Below are 26,994 nucleotides of genomic sequence, written 5' to 3'. Positions count from 1 at the left end.
CACAGAGTTTTCTGTTCCATTTTCTCCGAAAACTGCTCACAATGAATTAAGCTGAGGTGCTCCAAATTCTGACTCATTAAGATAAGTGCTTCATCCTGAATCTCTCTAGTCTAGCCCATGGACAGGGCTCAATGCATGTTAAGTAATCATCATTACAGCTAAATGTTCAGGGTTGCTGATATCAGCACAGGATAGCAGCTGCCCAGAATTCAAATAGTAGCACTGCTAGCCCATGCTATTTCTAGTGAACCTGGAACAGGAAAGGAAAAGATCCAAAGATAAAAGGACTATCCAAGCTCAAGACAGTGGAAAAATGATATGATTTACAGTATCCAATTGCTTTACCACAGTATTTTCACAGAAAATATAGAATCTCAATATAGAAATCAGCTAAATTTCAACCTGTTTAGACTGACAACCACTTAAGTGAACCCTTTGATTGTAATGCAGAAGCCTCAGCAATTCTAAGAATCACATATCAAATGGGTCTGAAAATGTTCACAAAAACAAAATCCATAAGGCAGGGAACCTTCATTTCGGGGGAAGACAATGTAATTGATAAGAAAATTGCATGGTAGGTAATTGGTATGCAAATCAACAAAACGAACTTTGAGATTTAAAGAGAAGAACACATGGTCACTGTGGTGATACCTTTCTATTTAGTAGTTCTAGGATCAAGCTCTGAATATATCACTAATTAACTAAGAGTTTGGAGCAAATCATTGAACTTTTTGTTCAACTTTCTAGGGCATGTTAATTGTAACTGGAAAAGGCCTCGTGAGGCAAAATTTCTTGTTTTGTAAGTCAAGCTTAATCAAGAAAAACAGACTTCTTTAGTCCATTTATACAGAGGGAATTTCATAAGAATATTCGTTATATTGGAAAATCTGGGAAGCCAAACACAAGGACAGGGTGACAGAACAATCTAGAGAGGAGCCATGGAAGAAAGCCATCTCTAGGCTGGAGGGATAATGGGAGGAGATGGTATTACCAAGGCCCAGAAGCTATAGAAGCCAGAACCCCAGAGTGACAGGCTGTGTAGAGAGAGCTGGAGGAGGTGAGCCTATTGGAGATTCCATAGGAAACAAATGCTGCCTGAGACAACTGGTTTTCTTTTTCTATTCTTTATTTTCTGCCAGTGTCTTCTATTGGCCAAAACTATCTAGAAACTACCTGGCGGGGGGGGGGGGGGGCCTAGAGGCATAGTTCTCTCAACAGCAGAAAAGGAGGAAGACACAAAGTTGGTACAAAGTTTTCCTTCCTCCTCTTTTCCCTTTCTTTTTATTTATTTATTTATTTATTTATTTATTTATTTATTTATTTAGACAGGAGGGTTGGTATGTTGAACAGGCTTCAAATTGTTGGGCTCACGGGATCCTCCTGCCTCCATCTCCCAAGTATGTGAGTGCACAGGCATGTGTTACTGCATCAGGTAAACACTCAATAATCATTTAATGAGTGATTAGATAACTAAGACCCCTTGCATTTAAAAACTGTTATGTATGATTAGTGTCTAAGACAAAAGTCAATTTAAAGCTCAGTGGTAGACTACTTTTCTAGCATCATGAGGCCCGGGATTTGGTCCCCAGTCCCTCCCTCCACAAAAATAAAAAGCCAGTTTTACAATCATGTTAGCAAATCCATATCCTTGAAAGCTCATATATAGGCTGAAGACTCTTGGGAGATTTCTCTTATCATGACTCAGTTTTCTTGAATGCTTCCTAGTCATAATTGGCATAAATAAATAAATAGATTTTTAAATCCTGGCTGTAAAAATAAACACTTTGATATAAACACAGCTAATTTCATTTTTTATCTCTCTATTTTTATTGGTGAATTATAATTACACATAACAGTGTAGTTTGTTATTACATATTTGTATATGTACATGACATAACAACATAATTTGGCCATTATCATTCCCTAGTACTTCCCTTTTCTTTCCCCTCATTCCTGGCCCCTTTCCTCTAATCTACTGATCTCCCTTTGATTTTCCTGAGACCTGCCCCTGCCACTTTTTTCTACCCTTTTCCCCCTCTTCCACATATGAGAGAAAATAAATGACCCTTGATTCCTGAGTTTGGCTTTTTTTTTTTTTTTTTTTGCTTAATATAATGTTCTCAAGTTTCATCAATTTTCCTGCAAATGATATAATTTCATTCTTCTTTATGGCTGAATAAAACTCCATTGTGTATACATATCACACTTTCTTTATTCTTTCGTCTGTTGATGGGCACCTAGGCTGGTTCCATAATTCTGTTATTGTAAATTGTGCTGCGCTAACCATGGGTATGAATGTATCTCTATAATATGCTGACATTAATTCTGTAGGATAAATAAGCACAAATGATTTCTTACTCAAACTAAAAAGTTTTTTTCTCAGCAAAAGAAACAATAAGAGAGGTAAATAGGGAGCCTACATCCTGGGAACAAATCTTGAATCCTCACACTTCAGATAGAGCCCTAATATCCAGAGTATACAAAGAACTCAAAAAATTAGACAATAAGATAACAAATAACCCAATCAGCAGATGGGCCAAGGACCTGAACAGACAATTCTCAGAGGAGGACATACTATCAATCAACAAGCACATGAAAAAATGCTCAGCATCGATAGCAGTCAGAGAAATGCAAATCAGGGCTGGGGATGTGGCTCAAGCGGTAGCGGGCTCGCCTGGCATGCGTGCGGCCCGGGTTCGATCCTCAGCACCACATACCAAGAAAGATGTTGTGTCCGCTGAGAACTAAAAAATAATAAATATTAAAAAATTCTCTCTCTCTCTCTCTCTCTCTCTCTCTCTCTCTCTCTCTCTCTATATATATATATATATATATATACTCTTAAAAAAAAAAAGAAATGCAAATCAAAACCACCCTAAGATACCATCTCACTCCAGTAAGATTGGTAGCCATTAGGAAGTCAAACAACAACAAGTGCTGGCGAGGATGTGGGGAAAAGAGTACACTTGCTCATTGTTGGTGGGACTGCAAATTGGTGCAGCCAATTTGGAAAGCAGTATGGAGATTTCTTGGAAAGCTGGGAATGGAACCACCATTTGACCCAGCTATTCCCCTTCTCGGTCTATTCCCTAAAGACCTAAAAAGAGCATGCTACAGGGACACTGCTACAACAATGTTCATAGCAGCACAATTCACAATAGCAAGACTGTGGAACCAACCTAGATGCCCTTTAATAGATGAATGGATAAAAAAATGCGGCAACTATACACAATGGAGTATTACTCTGCATTAAAAAATGACAAAATCATAGAATTTGGAGGGAAATGGATGGCATTAGAGCAGATTATGCTAAGTGAAGCCAGCCAATCCCTAAAAAACAAATGCCAAATGTCTTCTTTGATATAAGGAGAGTAACTAAGAACAGAGTAGGGACGAAGAGCATGAGAAGAAGATTAACATTAAACAGGGATGAGAGGTGGGAGGGAAAGTGAGAGGGAAGGGAAATTGCATGGAAATGGAAGGAGACCCTCAAGGTTATACAAAATTACATACAAGAGGAAGTGAGGGGAAAGGGAAAAATAATACAAGGGGGAGAAATGAATTACAGTAGAGGAGGTAGAGAGAGAAGAGGGGAGGGGAGGGGAGGGGGGATAGTAGAGGATAGGAAAGGCAGCAGAATACAACAGACTCTAGTATGGCAATATGTAAATCAATGGAAGTGTAACTAATGTGATTCTGCAATCTGTATACGGGGTAAAAATGGGAGTTCATAACCCACTTGAATCAAAATGTGAAATATGATATGTCAAGAACTATGTAATGTTTTGAACAACCAACAATAAAAAAAAGAAAAAAAAAGATTAAAAAAAAAAAAGAAAGAAAGCCTTGGAAACTTTCACTTCTCCTTTGTGCCAGTCTGCTGCTCTGGGACTTTTCTAGTTACTTTGTTGAAGACCAAGCAAATCCTCAACCAAATTTATCAAATGTCCATTTATTTCAAATAACACAGAAACTTTTGGATGACACATGAGGCAAAATCTATTAATTTTCTATCCAATCTCTACTCCTTCTCCCTTAAAAACAAATTCAGCCAGACATGGTGGTGCACACCTATAATTCCAGCTGAAATTACTCCTGTAATTCAGAAGGTTGAGGCAGGAAAGTTGCAAGTTTGAAATCAGTCTGGGAAACTTAGAAAGACCTTGCAAAAATAAGGACTGGGGATATAGCTCAGCAGTAGAGGTCTTGCCTAGCATGTGTGAGAATCTGACTTCAACCCCAGCTGTGCAAAACAGAACCAAAAAATACTACACAGAAATCCATTTTGGGGGAGACAGTGAGGTGCCCAGCTAAAATACTACAATTCTCAGTCTTCTTTGCAATGTGAGGGAAGGTTGGCCAATTAAATGCAAATAGCAGTGTGAGCCCTTATGACACTTCATAATGGGAGCTGGTTTAGTTGGGGGACATGTGTTCCCCTACTCTTCTTCCTGTATCATCAGCTATTGACTGGGAAGTGATCTGGAGGGTAGAAGCCATATGTTAGGCTGTGGAACATGCAGTCACCAAAAATCTGCAAAACGCATACCATACTTCATACTTCTTTCATAGGAAAGTAACCCCAGCCTTTGTTCCATAGACCTCAACCTTTTGCCTGGCCATCTAGCAATTGTAAGTAAGAATAGAAGCATCCTTCAAGGACCCTAGTGCCAGTTGCAAGAATGTAACCACCAAAAGAATAAGGCCTCAGTCTCCAAGACTCCATGGGAGGACAGAATCCTAACTTTGGTAATTACAAGTCACAAACACAGCTTCCCTAGTCTCACACTAAGCGCAGTTTACCATAGTTGTTGTTGTGTATGCCAGAGGCTGAGGCAACAGTTCAAGAGTTCAAGATCAAAAACAACACAAACTACATTCTTATCTCTCTAACTCTGGGCCCTTGGGCTTTCCCTTGCTCTTAGCTGATGTTTTTTTAATCACTAATTTTGAAGTCCATGCAGTTGAGCAATATATTAGTAGTCTCCCCTTAGCTATGCTGACACCTCTCTTGTGTGGTTTATGATAATGGTTGTCCAGGTTGCTTTTTAGGGACTTGAAGGCTGCTTTTGTTGAAACCACTGACTTCATTTAGGCCTATGCAGGTATTTGATGGGTGACCTTTTGATGTCACAAGGCCAAAAACTCCACCTTTAGATCATGCTAATGCCACAGTTTTCTATACATGTGTCCCATGAAGAGCCATGAAGTTTGATTGTGCACAGGCAGATTGTGTGACTTTACCTTCAATCACTTTTCCCCATGTCTCAAATCAGCCTGCTTCTTTACCCCATAAATATCCCCAAACCCTATTCTCAGGGTGGCGGATTTGAGATTTCAGTTTCTTACTTCCTCTATGCTTGGCTGCCTTGTGGATAAATTCTCTTTTGCACTTGTTTCAGTGATTGGCATACTGTGCATTGGGAAAAATGTGCCTGATTTGGTAATAAATGCAATAAACTTCTATATATTTAACCCACTATGACTGGGTTTCTGCTATAGGTAGCTAAACCCAATCCTAAATTGATAGAAAAGATAGTTTAAAGCTGTCCTTGGAATAGAAGGAGAACAAGACCTTAAAAATCTCAAAAGATTTTTAAAAAGAGAAGTTATTAGCTTGCTCAGGATATGACTAACTCAAGAAAGCAAGTTGGGTTATGCCCTAGAGGCCACTAAAGTGTTAAAAGGTGGCAAAACCATGTGTTCCCTTCCTCATCCTTCTGCAGAAAAAAAAAAAAAAAAAGCAAAAATATTACCCATGTCACCAGCCAAATCCTTTAGTGTTTTGCAGAGGAAGCAAAACCTTGAGTGGAGTTTTTCCCAGATATAGGAAATAACCTTTATGTGCTAATCCATATTTATCCTGCTTTTAAATATGTAGCAATATATATGAGGGGAAGCATATTCTACTTCAAAGTCTTCATGCACTAGCCATATGTCAATGAGAGAAACATGTTGTATATTAAACAGGGAAGAATGTTCCTCATCCTAAAAGAAATGTGGGCCTCCACTACTTTTTAAAATACATTGCTCTCTTTGTGTTTTGTTTTTCTACATTTGACAGAAATACAGGTCCAAGAAACACATCATTTTCTTTCTTAACCCTACTATAACAACAGTAACATAATGATAAGGAGTAAGTGGTGCAGACTGAATTGAACTGGGGTCAGTGGAATCCGAGGGTACAGTGGTTACTTGGATCCAACCAATTATTACCACATGGGAATTTGTATTCAGTGCTGTCAGATTTTTTATATTTCTTAAAAGAAACTAGAAATTTTCAGTTTTTATGTAAAATGTCCTAAGTTTTAAATATTGACCATTAATTCATTTAAAACTCAATAAGACATTATGTAACTGAACAGATTTTGAAAGCTATTTTTGCAGCACCCAAAGTTCCTAGCCTCTAGGGTGCATCAGAATCACCTATGGAATAAAAAATAAATTACTTAGTGTGATGTATTTATTTATGAGGAGGGAAATGTACTCATTTATTTGTGTATAAAAATAAAAAATTTTAAGTGTGATGTCATATTTTTAAAAGGGTATGAACACATTTTGTATGTAAATGCAGACATGTATGTGTGCAAAATATTTCTGGAAAGATAAAACATTAATGATATTGGTAGCTTTGGATGAGGGGCACTGGGTAGCTGAGGGAAGAGGCAGAGAGGAGAACTTTTGTGTAATCCTTTGGTACTCTGAGACTTAACCATAAATGTGCAAATGTGTTACATTTCTTCATGCATACAAACAAGGCATTGCCTTTCCCCTCCCCCCTTGCCAAGATTTTGGTTTAGTAGGTCTGGGGTGGGGATTCAGTACCTAATTTTAAAACAGAAAATCGTGTGAATCATCCTCTCAGGGGTGATTCTGCCACATATTGGGGTTAAGAATCCTTTTTTTTCCTTTGGCGGGCGGGGGGAGGGGGAGTACTGGGGATTGAACTCACGGGCATTCAACCCCTGAGCCTAGCCCTAGTCTGTATTTTATTTAGAGACAGAGTCTCACTGAGTTGCTTAGCTCCTTGCTTTTTCTGAGGCTGGCTTTGAACTCTCCATCCTCCTGCCTCAGTCTCCAAAGCTGCTGGGATTAGATGTGTGCGCCACTGCGCCCAGCTAAGAATCCTTTTTAATGGAAAGGGTACTACTTCTGCTCCAATCTGGCAGACCTCACACGTATTTGTTGGGAAGATAAAAATGCACAAAACACATTTTTTACTTGATTGCTGTCAGGGTGGAAAAGCAGAATATTTTCATAACCTATAAATCTCCAGCGTTTTACTCTTGACCTGCCTTCTCAGCTACCGAGTTTCTAATTCCTAACCTAGGACTGCACAGATATTTCCTGTGTAGAGACTGCCAGGAATAAAGAGGATGAAATCAAGGACATTACCTGGTGAAGGGTTGTGTAGATGAGGAAGGTGTGTAGGCCCAGATTGCTCCTGGTGACCAGGCCGGCCAGCGAGCAGCCTGTCCAGCAGCTTATCCGAGGAAGACACAGTCCACGCTTTGTAGGAGAACACCTGACTAGAGTCACCTCTCCAGGGGTTATCTAACAACAGCTGGCAGCCAGTCTTGTTATTTAGTAAATCCTGTTCGCTTCGGCTTTTCTGTGATCGTTGGGTGGTGTGCTGAGAGCCAGAGCTCAGGCCAACGTGGGAAGTGGTTCCATGGGAGGCGGTCAGGAAGTTATTGCCCAGTGTGATAGGTGGCAGACTCTGTGTTCTGATTGGTGGAAGCCCTTTACAGACCAGAGGTTTCTTTTCTGGCAAGAGATACTTTGAATTCTCTGAGGTCCTCTTCTTAAAGTCAACCATCGCTACCTGGTCACCAGGCTGTTCTTGGCAGTTAGTATCCCCGATGCTGTCAAAGGTGGTGATGATGTCACCGACTTCCGAGGTGTCCTCCCCCCTGTGTCGGGCCCTGCTGTGATCCTTCTGATGGGCTTTCGGATCTTCTTTCTTGTTTTTGCAGAAGATTTGGTTGAGCATGCTGAACCGTCCCTCCTTCTTCTGGGGGTGACTGCTCTGGGAGGGAAGGGGTCGAGCAGGCTCTGCTCTACGGAAATATCAAAGGATAAGGATGGTATGTGAGGACAGGAAGTGGAAATATTGTTGATCAAAATACTGACCTCCACTATTCCATCTGCTTGGTCAGATTGTTTGTGATCATCCACGGATACCCCCAAAGACCTCTCAAGTAAAAGGTGCTATGCAAGAACCCTCAGCCTTTAAACTCCCTTGCACAAGGGGTTCCTTGTCGCTTCAGTCCCCTGCTTGCTCCTTCATGGAACACCCTTATGAAATCCACCCTAGGTAATCTATTTTCACTAGGAGATAAATTAAGCTGGAAACAGCTTCAAGTCTTAACTGTTCAATAGCAGAACAGCTTTGCCCAGTGTGGTGGCACATGCCTGTAGGAGGATTGCAAGTTCAAGGCCAGCCTCGGCAATTTAGCCAGGCTCTAAGCACTTGGTAAGACCCTGTCTCAGAATGAAAAACAAAAAGGGCTGGGGATGTGGCTCAGTGGTAAAGCACCCCTGGGTTTAATCCCCAGTGTTAAAAAAAAAAAAAAGGACAGACAAGCTGTAAGTGAAGAGATAAAGGCCAGGGGCTTAATTCAGGCCTCACCTCGCAGAAGGTGAAAGTTGCAGAGGTGGGGAGAACGTACTTTTCCTCTTTCTGTGAAGAGGATCCCAGGGAATCTGGACAGAGCACCAACCTTATGTACCCCAGAAACTCTGCCCATTTTATGCTATTTGTATTTTCTTTTCTTTTTCTTTCTTTCTTTTTGTTTCTTTCACTTTTTGCTAAATTTGCTGTTGGAAATACTAAAACACTTTAAAAAGTGTACTAAAGGAGACAGGAGAGCAATCTTAGTCTGAGCTCCAGCTAAAGAGGAAATATGCATGTCAGGGGTTGGGTGTGATAGTAGAAGAAAAGTGAACAATACCTGTGGGCAGGCAAATTCTAAAGGAAAAAGGTCAGCAATTGTTGATGGCTCTACTTATGGCAAGAGTTTCTCGGAGGCACTATTCTGTTTTTGTTCCCTGGAAAATTGTTATTCTCTTTTGAGGCCGCAAGAGTTATTGCTTTCTGCAGTATGAATGAATGATGAAACCTGGCCCACACACATGGCCCCTAAGAGTCAGATTGCAGCATGACTCTTTGGAGTGACATATTGTAATCTATAATTTGAAAAACATCACCACTTATTTTGGGTGCATATATCAATGCTTTTCTTACAGGTCACATAGTACATGATTCAATCATTGTTTCCATGGTGTATTTTTATTTCCATTCTTTCACCTTCCAATATGCATTTTGAAATATTGAGCATAGGTTCTGAATTCCTGATACAACCAGAAGAAGTCCTGGGATCTCTGACATTCTCTATGTGCTCCCACACAGAATAGGTTCCTATACTAATTAATGCTATTTTAGTATCTCCTACAACCACCTCCTTCTCTTGTTACAGGCTGTGCTTTAGGCCAGCAAGTCTCAAAGTATGGTCCACTGAAACCCAGGGGAGGAGTCCCCAAGAATCTTTGGGAGTTTCCAAGCAGGTTACACTACACTAGTAATAATACCAACATGTCAGGTCATTTACCTTTTTAACTGCCTGTATACCTATGGAGCAATGGAGGTTGTGGGTAAAGCTGTGGGCACCTTAGCACAAATCAGGACAACAGTGACATCAATGCAGTTAAAAATAGAAAGCCACTTAATTTAGTATTGTCCTATTGAGGTAAGAAAAAGTTATTGAGCTGATTAAATATTTACCCTTGAGTATACATTATTTGACAAAATGAGAAAACTCAAGAGCTCTTCTGCTGTATACTGAGGCTTGATGGTTATCTTGAGGTAAAGCACATGGGGCATTGTTTGGGTTGCCAACAGAACAAGTCACTTTTTTTCATGGAACACTATTTTTATGACCAGCAGTCAAACAACAGTGATGTGGTGTTGGGTATTTTCTGATATTTTCTCCAACAAAAATAAAGTGAAATACATAGAAACAGAGAATAGAAATGTGGAAATCAGAGGTGAGGGTGGAGTCCAGGGTAGGGATGTGGAGATACAACCAATGGGTACAAAGTTTAGAGTATGTATAATGAATAAATCTAGAGATCTAAAGTTTACCATGAGGACTATAGCTAATAATATTTATGTAGCTTTCTGTGACTGTGATGAAATACCTGACATAAACATGTTAAAAGGATGAAAGGTTTATTTTGGCCATTATTTTAGATGTTTCAGTACACAGTCACTTTACTTTGTTGCTTTGAGTCTGTGATGGCATAGTACATCATGGGAACAGTACATGATAGAGGAAACTGATCACTTCATGGTGGCTAGGATGCAAAGAGAGAGGAAGAGGCTGGGGTCCCAATATCTCCTTCAAGACCATGTTCCTAGTGACCTAACTTCCTTCCACTAAGACCTACCTCTTTAAAGTTCTGCCACCTCCCAACAGCACCATGGTCTGGGGACCAAGTCTTCAAAACATAGGACCTTCAGGGTACATTCAAGATTCAAACTATAGCAATATTTTTGTATTATATAGTGGAAATGTGCTAAGAGAATAAAATTTAGGTATTCTTACCACGTACACACACACACACACACACACACACACACACAAGGTAACTGTAAAATGAAGGATATGTTAAGTGACTTGACCAGTAGTTAACTGTACTATAAATATGCATATTAAACATCATAATATATACCTTAAGTATACAATAAGGATACATTAAAAATGCACAAAGGGAACTTGTAATTCAAGGTAAAGAACTGGCTATTATTGTTGCCAATGACAAAAGTCTAGCTTTTAAGTAAAAATTAGGATTTTGGGAAACTTGTATTCATTCTGTAAGCTTGATGGCATTTCAACATATATAGGCTTTTATGATGAGATCATTAGTGGTACTAACAAATATGACTTTTTGATATTGTCTAATTAAATGTCATTTAAAAAGTTCTTCATAACTAAGTGAACCAATATTTTCCAAATAAACAATTTAAGAGGCTATAAATCATGCTTGGGTATAAGAACCATTAAAGTGTAAGCGTCAAATATAGTAATGGATTGTAATGTAATAAAGTATAAAAAAAATTCATTAATATGCTGATAGAGTCCCTATTGTAGCTAACCATTAGGATACAACTACTTGTCAAGTTCTGCTATAATATCAAAGAAAAATATTCACAATGATCTAAAAGGCTATTGAAATACTCCTCCCTTTCCATTGACTTATCTATGTGAGGCCAGATTGTCTTTAAATATTTCAACCAGAGGCTGAGGCAGGAGGATTGTGTGTTCAAAGCCAGCCTCAGCAACTTAGTGAGGCCCTAAGCAACTCAGTGATATCCTGCCTCTAAATAAAAAATAAAAAAAGGGGTGAGGATATGGCTCAGTGGGTAAGTGCCCCTGGGTTCAGTCCCCAGTACCAAAAAAAGAAAAAAAAATACTTCAACCAAAACATCTTATCATATCAGATTGAATGCAGAAGTAGATGTGGTAATCCAGCTGTATTCTACTAGGTTTTTATTAAGATATCAAAGAAATTGGCTAAAAATGTGAAAAAATGTTGCTCCTCTTATTTAAAAAAATAGAATATTTGGAAATTAGAAAAAATAAATGTTTTTAACTAAAATTTGCATTTGTGTTAACATGTAAATGCCATAGGTTGTTTATTACTTTAAATGAATTACTAAATAAAACCAATTGTTAAAAATTGGTTTTAATTTTTTGAATTAAACCCAAGAGCACTTAGCCAGTGAGCCACAGTCCCAGACTTTTGTTTATTTTTTATTTCGAGACAGAGTGGTGCTAAATTGCTTAGGGCCTGGCTAAGTTGCTGAAGCTGGCTTTGAACTTTCGATCCTCTTGCCTCAACCTCCCCAGCTGCTGGGATTGCAGGTGCAGACCACCCACCACTCCTGGCCTGTTTTAATTTTTAATGCCATAAATACTGATAGGTGTAGCTCACATAAATCAAACCTCTTTGGGGTCCTCAAAAATTTTTGAAGATATATAAAGTTCTTGAGAACAGAAAGTTTGAGAACTGCTAGTTTAGGTAAAAGGAGGATTAAAAGGAGAAAGCATAAAGGGAAGAGGAAAAAGAAAGAAGAGTCAAGGTCCATTAGCATTAGGCTGATGGGTTCAGACTTATTACTCCTGTTTTGTTCCACATAATGGAGACCGTTTCACTCTAATAGTAGATAACAGTAAACTCGATGGTGAAAGTATCAACTATTATATTATTATAATAATATTAAGCCATTAGAAAACTCATCAACTTCATAAACCTTTGAGAGGAGGAAGCAGATGAGTGCCTACGGATGCGCACCTGCTCTCCTGGGAGAGGAGCCTGACACAGGCCGTGTGACCACAGTGCAGGGCGTAGGCCAGCGGTGTGCTCTCGTTGATGTCTCGCAGGTTGCTGTCCATGCCCAACTCCAGCAGCGACTGGACACATTCTGCCTTGCCTGCCGCTGCAGCCCAGTGCAGGGGTGTCCTGGAGGAACCACATGGGGGGAAAGCACAAGTGTCTAAGCTCAAGAATGGAACAGGCGGTGGGCCTGCAGCAGCACCTACCCCAACTCAGGCTGAAGGAGCAAAATACTGTTGCTATTTATAGTATGGAAATGGTATGCGCGAACCGGGTCCTGAGGATGATGGGTGTACCCGCAGGAGCCTTTCCTCAAGCTCCAAACATTGGCTTTCCCTCTCCTCTGGCCTTTCTGAGAATTTCCTGGAGGAGGAAGTCGCGGGTCAAAGGTTAGGCACAGTCTCCAGACTCTTACATGGTGCCCAACTGCCTTCCAGGAAGACTGGAGCAGTGAGTGTCCCCCCTCACAGCGGGACCTTTTTCCTCTTCTTATCACTATGTTTAACATTTTTTTTTTGCCAGATTGGGGGGCAAAATGATGCTTTCTTGTTGTTTTCTTTTGCACTCATTTAATAGTAAGTTTGAACTTTTGAAATATGCTTATGTGCTATTTGAATTTTTTCATTGAGGTGACTCTTAATGCCCTTCGTCCAGTTTCCTATTGGTGAATTCATGTTTTTCTTACTAATTTGTATGGGCTCTTTATATATTAAAGACACTGATCTTTTACAGATTATTCTTACGCATATATTTTCTTGAATTTGTTACTTAAGCTTTGATTTTTCCAAAAAGTATTTTTTAAAACAATCATATTTAGTTACTTTTTATTTTTTTTTTTTTTTGTATCTTGCATGATATTATGCTTAGAAAGAGCTTTATTAGCTAGAAGGTAGATATTCAACAGTATTTAAACAGTTATTAGATAGCAAAACTAACATTTTCTTAAGAAAATAAAAAGAAAAGCCAGAAACTAGGAAAAAGTCTTTGCGAATCATATTACAACAAAGGGCTTTGTAATTAGGGAAAAATCTTTCAGAACTGAACAATAAGAAAACAAACCCATTTTCAAAAGACAAATCAAAGAAGATGTCTGGATAGTAAATAAGCACATGAAGAAGTGCTCAATATCATTTATCATTAGAAAGATGCAAATTAAAGCCACAATGAGATTCTGTTACACACCTATTAAAATGGCTAAAATAAGGAAAACCAAATAATAACAAAACAAAGCCTGACAATCGCAGGTGCTTGTGAAGATGTGGAGCAAATGGAAATTTGATTCATTTCTGGTGGAAATGTAAAATGGTTAACAGCCACTCTGGAAAACAGTCTGGCAGTCCCTTCTAAAGTTAAGCATATACTGATCCTATGAATCAGAAATCCCACTTCTACATGCTGATTTAGAGAAATGAAAATTTGCATTAATCAAAAACCCATTCTTCATGTTTATAGCAGCTTTATCCTAATTGTCAAAAGCTGGAAACAACCCAATGTCCTTCAGGAGATCCATGGGTAAAAAAAAAAAAAATGTGGCTCAGTTATAAAGAACACACTACTGATATGTGCAACAATATAGATGAATTTTAATGCGTTCTGCTGGGTGACTTAAATTGATCTCAAAAAGTTAAATGGTGTATATATGTTGAGCTTCCCTAATTCACAAATCTTAAATATGAAATGCTTCAAACTCTGCAATTTTCTGAGCACCATTATGATGCCCCAAATGGACATTTCCATACCTGATTCCATCTGAAAGGTTATGGTCATAATGCAGGTGCACTAAAATTACTTTCAGCCTGGGTGTATAAAAATTAACAAATTACAGGCATTCACAGAGTGGTGCATGCCTATAGTCCCAGTGGCTTGGGAGGCTGAGGCAGGAGGATCACAAGTTCAAAGCTAGCTCAGCAACTTAGAGAGGCCCTAAGCAACTCCCTAAGCAACTTAGTGAGAGCTTGTCTTTTTTAGAAAAAAAAAAAAAGGCTGGGGATGTTACTTAGTGGTTAAGTACCCATGTGTTCAATTCTTGGTGCCAAATAAATAAAGAAATATAAACAAATTTGTGAGTTTAGATTTGAATCCTATCCCAAGATATCTTACTATATATAGGTAAGTATTCCAAAATTTAAAAAAAAAAACATAATCAGAAATCTGAAACACTTCTGATCCTCAGCATTTTGGCTAAGGGATATATAACCTGTATTTCCATATATATGACATTCTGGGAAATACAAAATTATAGGGACAGAGAACTCATCAGTGGTTGCCAAGGCTTAGGATGGGAGAGGAACTAACTATAAAAGGAAAACTTTTATAGTGATCAACATGAGTTTATGTTGGAGTTGATGGCGTTTGTTTTGAAATTTGTTTGTGGTAGTTATATGAATCTATTCATGTTAAAATTTATAGATTCATACATTAAAAAAAGAGTAAAATTTTCTGGATGGATATAAGAAGAAAACCAGTATTTTTTTCTAGATATATTTGGACTAAAAATAAAAAGTGTGTGCTTCTAGATGCATGTTTTGGCATGTGCAATGAGGTATGGAGTCAAACTGTTTTTCCAATATGTGGCCCACTGTTCTGAACATCACTTATTAATGAGGTGGTATCATATTTTGAGATACAGAACTATACTCATAGTTTTCTATCCTTTCTCCTTCCCTTGTTTAAGGGGATGATTGACTTTGTACTTAACCTCAGGGGAGGGATGTGATGGGGTAGAAAAGAGAAGTCAGTTTCCAAAAGTCAAGTTCAAAACTAACTGCAGATCTGGAGTGAAGACAAAATATTTAGCTGAACATATAAAGAGAGATGGCTGGAAAGAGAACCCTCCTCAGCTGTGTGACAAGATGGTGATAAGAGCATGAAGGACTTTGGGATTCCAGGGCAACTGGGGCCAGAGTGTTGTTTCCTTGGTGGAGGCCCTGGGAGGGATGGCCCAGCATGACTCTGGTGTGTCTCGGCAGTGGGATCCTTGGCAGCCCAAGGTCACTGTACTGTCAAGCACAGCATGGTAACAGCTGAATGTCATCAGACCTGAAAGAACAAGGGCAAAAGATGAGGTGTACCGTCATCCACCTCTGTCCCTATGCATCTTGGTACTCCCCCAAAATTCCAGAACCATGGCACAATAAGGAAAAGTGGGGCCTGAAAAAGAGGGAGGTGAATTGGGTTTACCACCACTCTACTGAGATGATTCAAAACTAGAAGTTAGTTTAATTTACAGATGATAACAATCAGTATAATTTTCTAAAATCTGGGTCGTAACATGACATTGATACTTGACATAGTAAATATGCAATCCTTTCCCTTTCTGTTGGTGAGGGAGGAGGGTACTGGGATTGAACCAGGGGCACTCTATCACTGAGCTACATCCCATCATCAGCCCTATTGATTTTTTTATTTTGAGACAGGATTTCGCTGAGTTGCTTGGGGCCTCACTAAATTCCTGAGATTCTCCTGCCTTCATCTCCAGAGTCACTGGGATTTCAGGCATGAGCCACAACATTCTGCTCATCCTTTCCTCTTATATAGACAATAAACTCCCTAAGGGAAGGAAATGGGAGCATTTTTGCCTGGCATATTTAGGAGCTCATTAAAAATAGTCAATAAAGGGAAACATTTATGATAATGCTTTTTGTATTATACTAATGACACAATAATTCTGGGTAATTTAGACTAATTTAAAAAAAAATTCTATAGGTAGAAATGAGAATTTAGACGACTTGATTTTGTACCTATCCCAGTGGGTTTTTAAGTGTTTCTAATGTTCAGCAAATACTTTTATCTGAAAGAGAAGTTTGAGAGGCTATGTCTTAATTCTGAAGCATGTAGAAAGTCAACCTGTTGGAAGATAGTTGCTTCTTTGCAGATTATATTTACTCTGAAGAAATGTGTCTTAAGTGTAGTTTTATGATGCTCTGTGCCTATATGTTACTATCTTTGGAAACTATGGACCTGCAATTCCTTGACAGTTGTCACCAGGAGATCAGAGAAGATCCTGAAGATGGAAGAAGATGAATAACCTTAGTCACCAGGCCATTCTGAAAAATACTGTGAGGAGGATCTGGACATTCAGTTCTATACTTGGCTTGTTCAGGATTGAGTAAACCATATTTGGGCTGACATACTGGTGTTATACCAGCGTGCTCTGATTTTTTTTTTTCTGGGGGGGATGGGGCAGGATGGAGAGAGGCAAAGGGAAAAATGACATCCTTACGAATGGGGTCTCCCATGAAGAGAATGGTTATCCCTCCTGTCATTCACTCTGGAAATGGGCCAATCCTGGGTAAGGAAAGGAGGAGATGGGAGGCCTTGGGCTAAGACCCCAGCCCTGGGCTGAAGGGCACTTCTGAGAGACCCAAGTGACCTCTCTGGGATGGATGGTAAAATTAGACTAATAATATTGTTAGTCTATTAATAATATTAGACTGCTGGCTGGGCAGAAAAGTACTTACAGTCGGGTATCTGTCAAGGGGCCTGGATTAGAATGTTTGGAGAGCATCCATGTATACAAGATAGTCCCATAGTTCCCCAAAATAGATCATGCTCTCAACTAAACACACCCCCCCTTCTTGTTATGCTATAGTAGCAATTGTATAATACTTAATAGGGCCACATATTCAGTGATCAATAACTTTGTGTATTTGAATGAGGCAGATATGATTTGTCCCATTCTATGTGTGAGACAATATTTATTTTAAAACAAGCTGAGGCACCTCCTATCTAAAGAATATATTGTCAGTAAATTCAGTAGTTGAAGAGTTGGACATTGATCTACTCAGGCTTACCAACATGTGAAAATTCACTTGGAAGTTTTGTGAAATATTCCTTACAATAATTGCAAAGACAGGATTGTTTTTAATTCCTCTGATCATTACCATGGAAGAAGTCCAGAATAATAGGGTGGAAAACTAACCTTGTTTTGATAATAAATGAGGGGTACATACAGAAAACTTCTGATAAATATACCAAGGGTCTTTGTGGCAAACCTGTATCACCTGATTTCAAATCATCTAAGCTATAGTTCCTTTCTTATCTCTAAGCTTCAGGGGAGTCCTGCAAACATAGCACACTGTTCCACTTATCATAGTGGGAACTGAAGGTCAGGACCTATGATCTAGAAGAAATTCATGAGAGAAAAGCATTGGACTGATATAGTGGTCTCTGGATGGCAAGAGATGATGAGTGTAAGGATGTAGCATTGGTTGGAGTATCAATAGCCAAGGGATGGGTTATAAAACATGTGAACATTCCCCAGAGAATGCCCTGACATATGCAGGAAGGAGAACTTGGTAGAAGAATGTCCAATCAGAGACTCTGCGCCTGATAGAAGAAAAAGTTGGCTCCGATCTACATATTGTGGGGTAGGGCTCCTAATTCCTTAATAGGATGCCCATAGCACAAGAGTTAATAACAAGAATCAACAAATGGGACTTACTTAAACTTAAAAGTTTTTTCTCAGCAGGAGAATCAATAAGAGAGGTAAATAGGGAGCCTACATCCTAGGAACAAATCTTTACTCCTCACACTTCAGATAGAGCCCTAATATCCAGAGTATACAAAGAACTCAAAAAATTAAACAATAAGATAACAAATAACCCAATCAACAAATGGGCCAAGGACCTGAACAGACACTTCTCAGAGGAGGACATACAATCAATCAACAAATACATGAAAAAATGCTCACCATCTCTAGCAGTCAGAGAAATGCAAATCAAAACCACCCTAAGATACCCTCTCACTCCAGTAAGATTGGCAGCCATTATGAAGTCAAACAACAACAAGTGCTGGCAAGGATATGGGGAAAAGGGTACACTTATACATTGCTGGTGGGACTGCAAATTGGTGCGGCCAATTTGGAAAGCAGTATGGAGATTCCTGGGAAAGCTGGGAATGGAACCACCATTTGACCCAGCTATTGCCCTTCTCGGACTATTCCCTGAAGATCTTAAGAGAGCATACTACAGGGATACTGCCACATGGATGTTCATAGCAGCACAATTCACAATAGCTAGACTGTGGAACCAACCCAGATGCCCTTCAATAGATGAATGGATAAAAAAATGTGGCATTTATACACAATGGAGTATTACACAGCACTAAAAAATGACAAAATCATGGAATTTGCAGGGAAATGGATGGCATTAGAGCAGATTATGCTAAGTGAAGCTAGCCAATCCCTAAAAAACAAATGCCAAATGTCTTCTTTGATATAATGAGAGCAACTAAGAACAGAGCAGGGAGGAAGAGCAAGAGGAAAAGATTAACATTAAACAGAGACATGAGGTGGGAGGGGAAAGGAGAGAAAAGGGAAATTGCATGGAAATGGAGGGAGACCCTCATTGTTATACAAAATTACATATTAGAGGTTGTGAGGGGAAAGGAAAAAAAAACAAGGGAGAGAATTAAATTACAGTAGATGGAATAGAGAGAGAAGATGGGAGGGGAGGGGAGGGGTAGTAGAGGATAGGAAAGGTAGCAGAATACAACAGTTACTAATATGGCATTATGTAAAAACGTGGATGTGTAACCGATGTGATTCTGTAATCTGTATACGGGGTAAAAATGGGAGTTCATAACCCACTTGAATCTAAAGTATGAAATATGATATGTCAAGAGCTTTGTAATGTTTTGAACAACCAAGAAAAGACAAACGAGCTCCTTATGAAAGGAACTTGTGACCTCAGAAAATGATAATTTAGGGCATTTAAAATACATGCACTGGTTATGGATTATGCTTCAGTGCCATGAATCTTAGGTGAGTACCACAATATCATAAATACTGTAGATTTAGGAAGTACTTAAATATTAAGTATTTAATATCTTTTTTATTTTTTTAGTTGCTACTTTATTTTCCTCCGTTTTCACGAAAAAAAATTTTCTTTTGATAAAATTCTCATTAGGGAAGCAAAGAAAAGGGAAGGGAATTCATAATGACTATAAATAGTTAAAACACTGAAGCCGGTGAAAATTTTGAAAACTTCAACTACTCACAGAAATTTCTAGTCTTAGCGTGAGGCACCTTCACACATTCAGTGGCAAAAAACACAAAACAAAACGGAGGCATCAAATGACTTGATTTGTGCACAAGGAATTGAGCTTTGGAGCAGAAAAACTGGGCTTTCCTTGGGGCTATCCTTCCTCTGAACTTACCTTAAGGTTCCTTGGACTTTTTGTACTGTTTTTCCTCCCCTTGGTTTACTTTCTTCCCTGAGGCCCAGGGAATTGGATTTTCTTTGCTAATTGCATAGTACTGCAAAAGGGGAAATAGTCTGTTCAGAGATGGTTCTAAGAGTGTTTTAAACTGGGAAAACGTCCCTTCAACCCTCCTTTCCGAAATTTGTTCCTTTCTTTTCTTTATGGATAATTCACCTTTTCTCCTCATGCAACTAACATGCCTCTACTTTTTTACCTGCTCAGGATCATTGCCTACTCTTAGGAGAAAAAAAAAAGTCTATTTTCAAGGATTTATGCCTTCATTTCAATCAAACCCATCATGTCAGCCACTTTTAGCTTCTGAGACCTATGTGGAACCCCCAAATTGTTTCCCTGTTGTAAGAATTCCTGGTGTGAAGGGAAGTGCTTTTTTGGGACATCTAACATCATGATAAGTGGATGAGTAATTCTGCACTTCAGTAGAAAAGAGTAAAAAACTATAGTATACAAAACTTCTACTTATTTCCAATAGTCTTGTTTGTGGTTTTATATATATATATATATATATTTCTTTATATTTCCATCAACTCAATGCCAAAGGAAAATGAAAGTTAAGACAGTGTAGATGAAAAGCTGTAAATCTAGAAGACAGGGGTACAAATCTTCATTGAGTTGGCAACTCACTCTGAGAATGAGACTCTTCACCTTCCTGGACTCAGCTTCCTTCCCAACCAATACATTTCAGTGATGGAACAAAACCTAAGAAGGTCCCCCCAGTTCTAGAAGCCCAGTAATTCTGAATACAAAGCCTCACTTATGCTCATCTCTGGGTAATAAGAACTTGTTTATGTTATGACATAATCCAGGAATAAAGAAAATAAAACCTACAGCTGAGAAAAGGACACAGAACAGGAAACTGATCTACCAAAAGCCTTCTGAGAACACTGAAAACATTTAGCAAAAAGTGGAAAATCTGACAATACCTAGTCACGGTATTTCTCTCCACAACAACGATTTTTCCTTCTCTTACTAAAATAGAGCAAATTTTATTGTCATAGACACATGTGTATTACAGGCAAGAAGGATGTAATCGTATAGGATAACTCCTTGAACATTTTTATTTTATGATTTGCATTCAGGGAAGATGTCTGATAGTTCCCAGCACTTTCTGCCATGGATACCTGTCATCCACATCTAGAGCCTGCAGGTTACACTCGGGGACTCTTGCCAGTTCGTTAATGATGTCACTGAAGCCTGCAGCTGCCGCGATGTGTACACACGTCTTCCCACTCTCATCGTCATAGTTGATTATGGATGGACCCTGATGATGGCTCAGAATGATGGAACACAGGATTCTGTTTCCACTCTGAAAAACAGAGTCAGAGAATGCCCGTATGAACAATCCAGTGCTGTGTATCGCTGTTAAGATAAAAATACAGAGTGAAAAAACAAAACAACAACAACCCAAAACAATCCATGGAGAGAAAAGAAAACATGGAAGCAAAATATATTCTATACAAATTATATCTCAAGGGACAAATTTACTACAATCTAAAGGTTTTAATTGCTTTTATTTTTTATTCTAAAACCAGAAAATACTTCATTCTATAATATAGAATATGTGCCCCAACAGGCTAAGCAAAGGAGTTTGGTTTTATTGAGAGAAAAGGGTTGAAAACAGAAACAAAGAACAAAAAGCAAATTGAGACAGAACAGTAGAAATATAACATTAATACTAGATGATTTCAGACTTCTTTTTCTAAAGATTAAAAGGACATAAGAATTAAAGAAGAAGGGACTTCATTCTCGTGATGGTTGGTCTGTTTAGGAAATACAGCTTTATTTCTCCTACTTTCGCTGAAAGTCAGATAATAATTTTGCTTTGGTGCCATGGAACTTAAGCAAAGCTGATGCCATTTTTATTTTTTAATGTTTTGTTGGGGCTCAGTATGGGAACCTAGTTCAAGACAGTGGCTTCCTACAAATTTTATTTAATATCTCCAACAATTTTGCACTTGTCCCAAATTTCTGCAAGGATTATTATTATTATTTTTGTCTCCCATAAGAGTGAAATTGTCTTCTATAATCAGTGAACTAAGGATAGACCTCAGTTCTATAAATGAGTGTAAATGAGTGACATCAGACCTGGCTTGATGTTTGGGCCACTTAGATAACAACTTGTTTGACAGGTCTGTCATTTTATTTTCCTCTTTTACTGTTGAGGTTGACTACTAGGAACTGGAAGAGTCGATTCAATTTAATTAATTGATTAATTTTGAGATGGGGTCTCACTCTGTGGTCTAGGCTGGTCTGGAATTCTTAATCTCAAGGAATCTTCCCGACTCAGCCTCCCAAGTAGCCTCAGACATATGCCACTGAGCCTGGCTATAATTTTTAATGTTAAAAAAAAGTGGTGAATACCAACCGTGGCCCCATGATGCAGGGAAAAAAAATAGTTCCTTTCAACCATGGTGTCTCTCACCTTATTATAGTGATTTTTATATACTATTTACTGTGGTATTCCTTGTGCTAGGAATTCTTATCATAAATGCAGACCCTTGAGGGTGCCTGGGACTGCCTTATGCCTGTGCACATGATCAAGCCTGGGCCTCCCAGGGTTTATGACCAGGCCAAGGTCACAAGCAGAGGGCAGCAGCAGCTGTTGGGTGGGAACCAAGGAAGCAGGGCACTGAGCAGATTTTGTCTTACTGGATTTTTACAAAATAAATTGAGGATTTCTAGACGGTGAGCCCAGAGCACTGTACCCCGAGCACAGGATTCTCTTCTGAGCACTGGGCCCTCTGTCAGTGCGCTGGACATGTACCCATAAAATGATCCTTGCCTACAAACTTCTCTTCCTCTTGTCTTCCCTCTTGTCTTCTTTTCCCTCCATTTTTCCTTTTCCTACAAGGACTTTTAAGTAAACTTGACCCACTATTTATGTTCCACGGCGTGCCTGTCATCAGAAGTCTGATGCACTGAACACAGCTGGGTTTTCACGCTTGCTTTATCAACTTTTCCAAGATTATTTCACTTGATGTTACTAAATATAAGTCAAAGGTCTGAAATACATTTTAGGCAATAAGAGACATTTTTTCTTGAAAAGCACTAGCTAGCCACTGAAGAAGGAAAAATCAAAAGGAATGCCAGCTCAGTAAATTCATTTTGTTTAAAATTTCCTGGAAGAGCCAAAGAATTCAGGCTGCCAAGGTGACTCAAAGGGCAAAACACCCAGTAAGGGAGTAGCTCCCTTTCCCACAAAGAGTTTCCCCTCTTTGCTGGAGAGGGAGCATTCAGAACATATGGAGAAAAACAGAAACACTCCTCACCTCTCTCCTCCTCCCCTTCTCACCTTGGGAAGAGTCACTTGAAAGTGTGCAGCTGAAATAGGGGCTAATGACCCCTGAATTTGTTCTTTCTGGATTGTAGCCAGCCAGTCCCAAGCAGCAAGTGTCTTGGGAGCTGCAAAACTGTAGATCACCTCTCTGGGTAAGTGAAGAAAACCCCTAACCCCCATTTATACTTTTCCTCCAAAATGGCTTTTGTCCTGAATTTTCCAGAAAGTTCTTTTAAAAATTTTTTTTTTGTAGTTGCAGATGGACACAATACCTTTATCTTTTATTTATTTATCTTTATGATAATGCTGAGGATTGAACCCAGGGCCTCACACGTGTTAGGCAAGCACTCTGCCACTGAGCTACAACCCCAGCCCCTCCATTTAGTTCTTTTACCTCTACACCTGGATCTCACTTATAACATTATCATTTGTATTTTTCTTTTCCTTAGGATTCTCCCAGAAATAACAGTGATAGCTGCATTTACTTAGCGAATGCTCTGTGCTTGGCACCTTTCTAAACTAGCCCATGAACTCGTTTAATCCTGACAACAATCCCATGAGGAACATACTATTATTATCCCCATATTGCAGAGGTTAGAAAAGGAAGGCCCAGAGGGATTAAGTAACTTGCCCAAGGTGACAGCTGTGAATTAACTGAGCCAGGATGGACTCTGTAGTATCTTTGTGCTTTACCTCATTCTGTTTCTCATAAAAGAAGTGGTCACTTTTTTTTTTTTTTTTAAATTCTGCCTGTTCATACTGGTGGAACTAAAGTGGAACTGATGTTTCAGCTTGCAACATTAGTGACAGGGATGCATACCTTGCCAACTGAAGGCTTCTTTAAAGTTAAATAGGAGGTACTTTAAAAGTTTCTCCTAGGAAGGTTACCATGGTACACTCTCATGGGAATTTGAAGGAGCCCTGGACAGCACTGGTTTGTAAGCCAAGTCCCTGATGACGGTCTCCTGGTGACAGAATTCCCTTCTTAGCAGTCTGGGCTGGGTGTCAGCCAAAGGTATGCTCAGACCTGGGAGGCCAGGGAGGGTCACAGAGACCAGGAAATGCCAAGAAGAAGAAATGGGAATGTTGCCCAGATGAGCCCTTGGGAAGAATGGAGAATGAGTTTACATTGGTGGGAATGTTATTTCATAGGGGTAGAGTTCCAGAATTCTGCATGGGGCAGCCAGCCCAGGATTGTGGATTTGTTTTTGTTGGATTTATTCTCTTTGGTTTTGTCCATAGGTGATCCATAATGTTACCTTATGTACTCTGAAAACTGTTGTTCCAGAACTATCTGAGTTCTAGCTGTTTTCTTTTAGGTTTCAAGGAGGAAGAGAGATGGGAAAGCCTGACTCAGAAGAAGCCTTATCAAGGAGAAAGTTAAATTAATGCATTATCATTTTGTTCCAGAAAGATGGATCAAAAACAAAAATAAGATTGCAAAAATTCTGATTTTGTATCTTTTTATTCTAGGTAACCTCTGAAGAAAGTCTTAAGTGGAAAGTTTGGGACTAGTTAGTTATTTGTTACCATATATATGTCTGGTGAATAAATTCCATGGTAACTTCATTTGGAGGGAACTCTCATTTTTCTTGTCTTGAATGATGGGATGTTTGCATTGCTTATCTTATGATGGTGACGGTATAAAGCAGAGGCTAGTATTTTAGTCCTATGTTCTTCTTAAAAGATTGGGTGGTTTTGCGTTGTAAAAAGACCACTCTGGCCAAGTTCAGCAGGAGTCAGACATGTTAGACTGGAATGGGAATATGCAAATCTGTGCCTCCTGAATGTTTGAGACTTAGAGGTTTGGGGCTAACAAGAGGCAGAAAGGTACTCAAGATCCCTGGTATAGAGTTTGCACCATCCTCATGGTTAACTCCTTTGGATTCAGGCTTTTTGCGTGGTCTGGATTCCAGAGGCTACTGAACCCAAAAGCCTGGGGCTGACTCTCCTGGAGAGAATGCGGAAGACAGAAATGGTGGTACGAATACTTAGCATGGAAAACAAACTTCTTCCTTGCAGTGTTAGTGTATGGAAAAGGTCTGGCTGCCCAGCAAGATGAAATCTCCAGAACTGGAGAGTTGTATAGTCCGTGCCAAACTGTGACTAGGAACTTTCTGCTGAAATGAAGCTTAGCAAAGAGTAAGTCTTAGTAAATATGCACTGAGCAATGAATAAATAAATGGGTAAAACAATCCTCATAATCTAAAGGGAAAATCAAACAGAATTGAATTTTACCCATACTTTTCGGCTTCTCTTTCTTCTCTTTGTCCCGCCCCCTTTTCTCTATCTTTTCTCCACTTTTTTTTTTTTTTTTTTAACTCCCAGGCCAGTCTTTGTTTTCCTCACTCCACTCCATTCACTTCCTCTCTACAAGTGAGCATGGGGGAGTGGATATGGTCAGCTTAGGTTGCCCTTGAAGCCTCCTGCTTCCCCAAAAGGTGTTATGGTTTGAATCTGAAATATCCCCAAAAGGCTCATGTTTAAAGGTTTGATTGCCAGCCTGTGGCACTTCTGAGAAGTGGTGGAAGGAGGTTGATTCATTGGGGACATGCTTTGAAGGGGATCCCGGGACGCTGCTCTTTCTCTCTCTGTTTGCTTCCTGGCCACCATGTGTTAGTTAGTTTTGCTCTGCCACATACTTCTTGCCATGACAGTCTGCCTTGCCACGGGTGCAAAAGTGGCAGAGTTAGCTGACCAAGGCCTGAAATCTCTGAAAATTTGTCTTCCTTTTTAGTTGCATATATCAGGTATTTTGTCACAATGATGGAATCACAGGTCAGAATCTGCCCCCAGGGTAATCAGGATGGATTTTGTAAACTTGACTTTCTCCTTCTTTACCCTGGGCTCATGTGACTTTGTAGTCATTCTCTTATCAAGCACTGGAAGTCCTGTGGCCTGAGTTCCTTCATGGGCACTATGTGCACTTGGGTAAGTGATGATCTATCTGTGCCCAAGTTTCTCCACATAGGAGTTGAAGGGTTGGACTTAAGTGACTATGTAGTCCCTTCCCTCTTGAACATTCTTTCACCTTAAAAATTGGATCACTGACAGATTACATTTATAATTATCCTTTGGCATTATGAATTTACTTGGAGTTAAATTATATTTACAGAATTTTGACACAGTTCAAATAGTTGGCACAGATCAGCTCTCCCTCCCCCACCCTGTGTGTGTGTGTGTGTGTGTGTGTGTGCGTGTGTTAAAATTTCTTAACCACATCATCACATACTGAATAAACAATCATAAAATAGTCATTTACATTGGTGCAATTCTTTTCTTTCCATCCTTCCTTGCACAGTATGCTGAAAGAATGGCGCAACTTAGGGATATCTTAAATAAGCTTATTTTCTAGTAATTCGGGAAGGGAACTAGTGGTGAAATTTGAGGGGCAGTAGACACTTGCCCCTCTAAACTGACCTGCCCTGATATTGTTGTTATCAAAAATCCATGTGTTAAAACACTATAACCCTGGGATGCTTGGTTAAGCTGAAAATGCTATCCCAGAACTCAGATCCATAAAAAAAGTAAGGTCACAGGGCTAACTGCAGACCCCCAACTTGGAGAGGCAGACAGGCATATACAGGGAATCATGACATCTCAGAACAGAGACCTCTGTGAAGACAAGTGCTGGGGTAGGGAACCCTGAACTGCAGTTGATGAATGGTTGTTGGCTTCGAGTGGACAAATGAGAGAGTTACAAACTTCAGAGGGACCCAGACAGACTGGGAACCCTGTACTTTTGTGAGTTTTACCTCCAGGAACTTGACTAGGTTCTGACAATAAATATCAGAGAAAAATCCCCATGGGCTTCTGGCTGGGGGAAGGAAAGGAATCATTTTGAAACACAGCAGGGCACTAAAGGGTTTTATCAGAGCCTAACTGACCTTGGGGAAGGGAAATGCCTGGCTTTAGCTCACTGTAGTCCTCCTGTTCCACCTAAAAACATAGGGGAAAAAAAAAACCCAACACATTCTTGTAAAATTCACAGTCCAGAGGTACAGGCTCACTAAAGACTGAGACATAATCATGGGACTATAGAACACTTCTCCTGTCCCCAAACCATACCACATTACTGAAAGCCTCTTTGCAGCTTT

General features: G+C 39.4%; 1 protein-coding gene across 1 annotated transcript in view; it reads right to left on the bottom strand.

Moving 5' to 3' along the window:
- The window catches only part of ANKRD55 (ankyrin repeat domain 55), a gene marked incomplete at its 5' end in the record, with an annotated part of 99,440 nt that overhangs the window by 5,399 nt on the left and 67,047 nt on the right, over nucleotides 1-26,994 (bottom strand). Inside the window, 3 exons of the mRNA XM_081309162.1 lie at nucleotides 7,396-8,060; nucleotides 12,358-12,525; nucleotides 20,742-20,926. Of these exons, the coding sequence (XP_081165288.1) occupies nucleotides 7,396-8,060; nucleotides 12,358-12,525; nucleotides 20,742-20,926 (1,018 nt within the window). The remainder of the gene's footprint in view (nucleotides 1-7,395; nucleotides 8,061-12,357; nucleotides 12,526-20,741; nucleotides 20,927-26,994) is intronic.

Source organism: Spermophilus citellus (assembly GCF_964194105.1).
Source record: "Spermophilus citellus genome assembly, chromosome: 1".
NCBI classification, from domain to species: Eukaryota; Metazoa; Chordata; class Mammalia; order Rodentia; family Sciuridae; genus Spermophilus; species Spermophilus citellus.
This window is presented reverse-complemented; position numbering and strand designations above follow the sequence as displayed.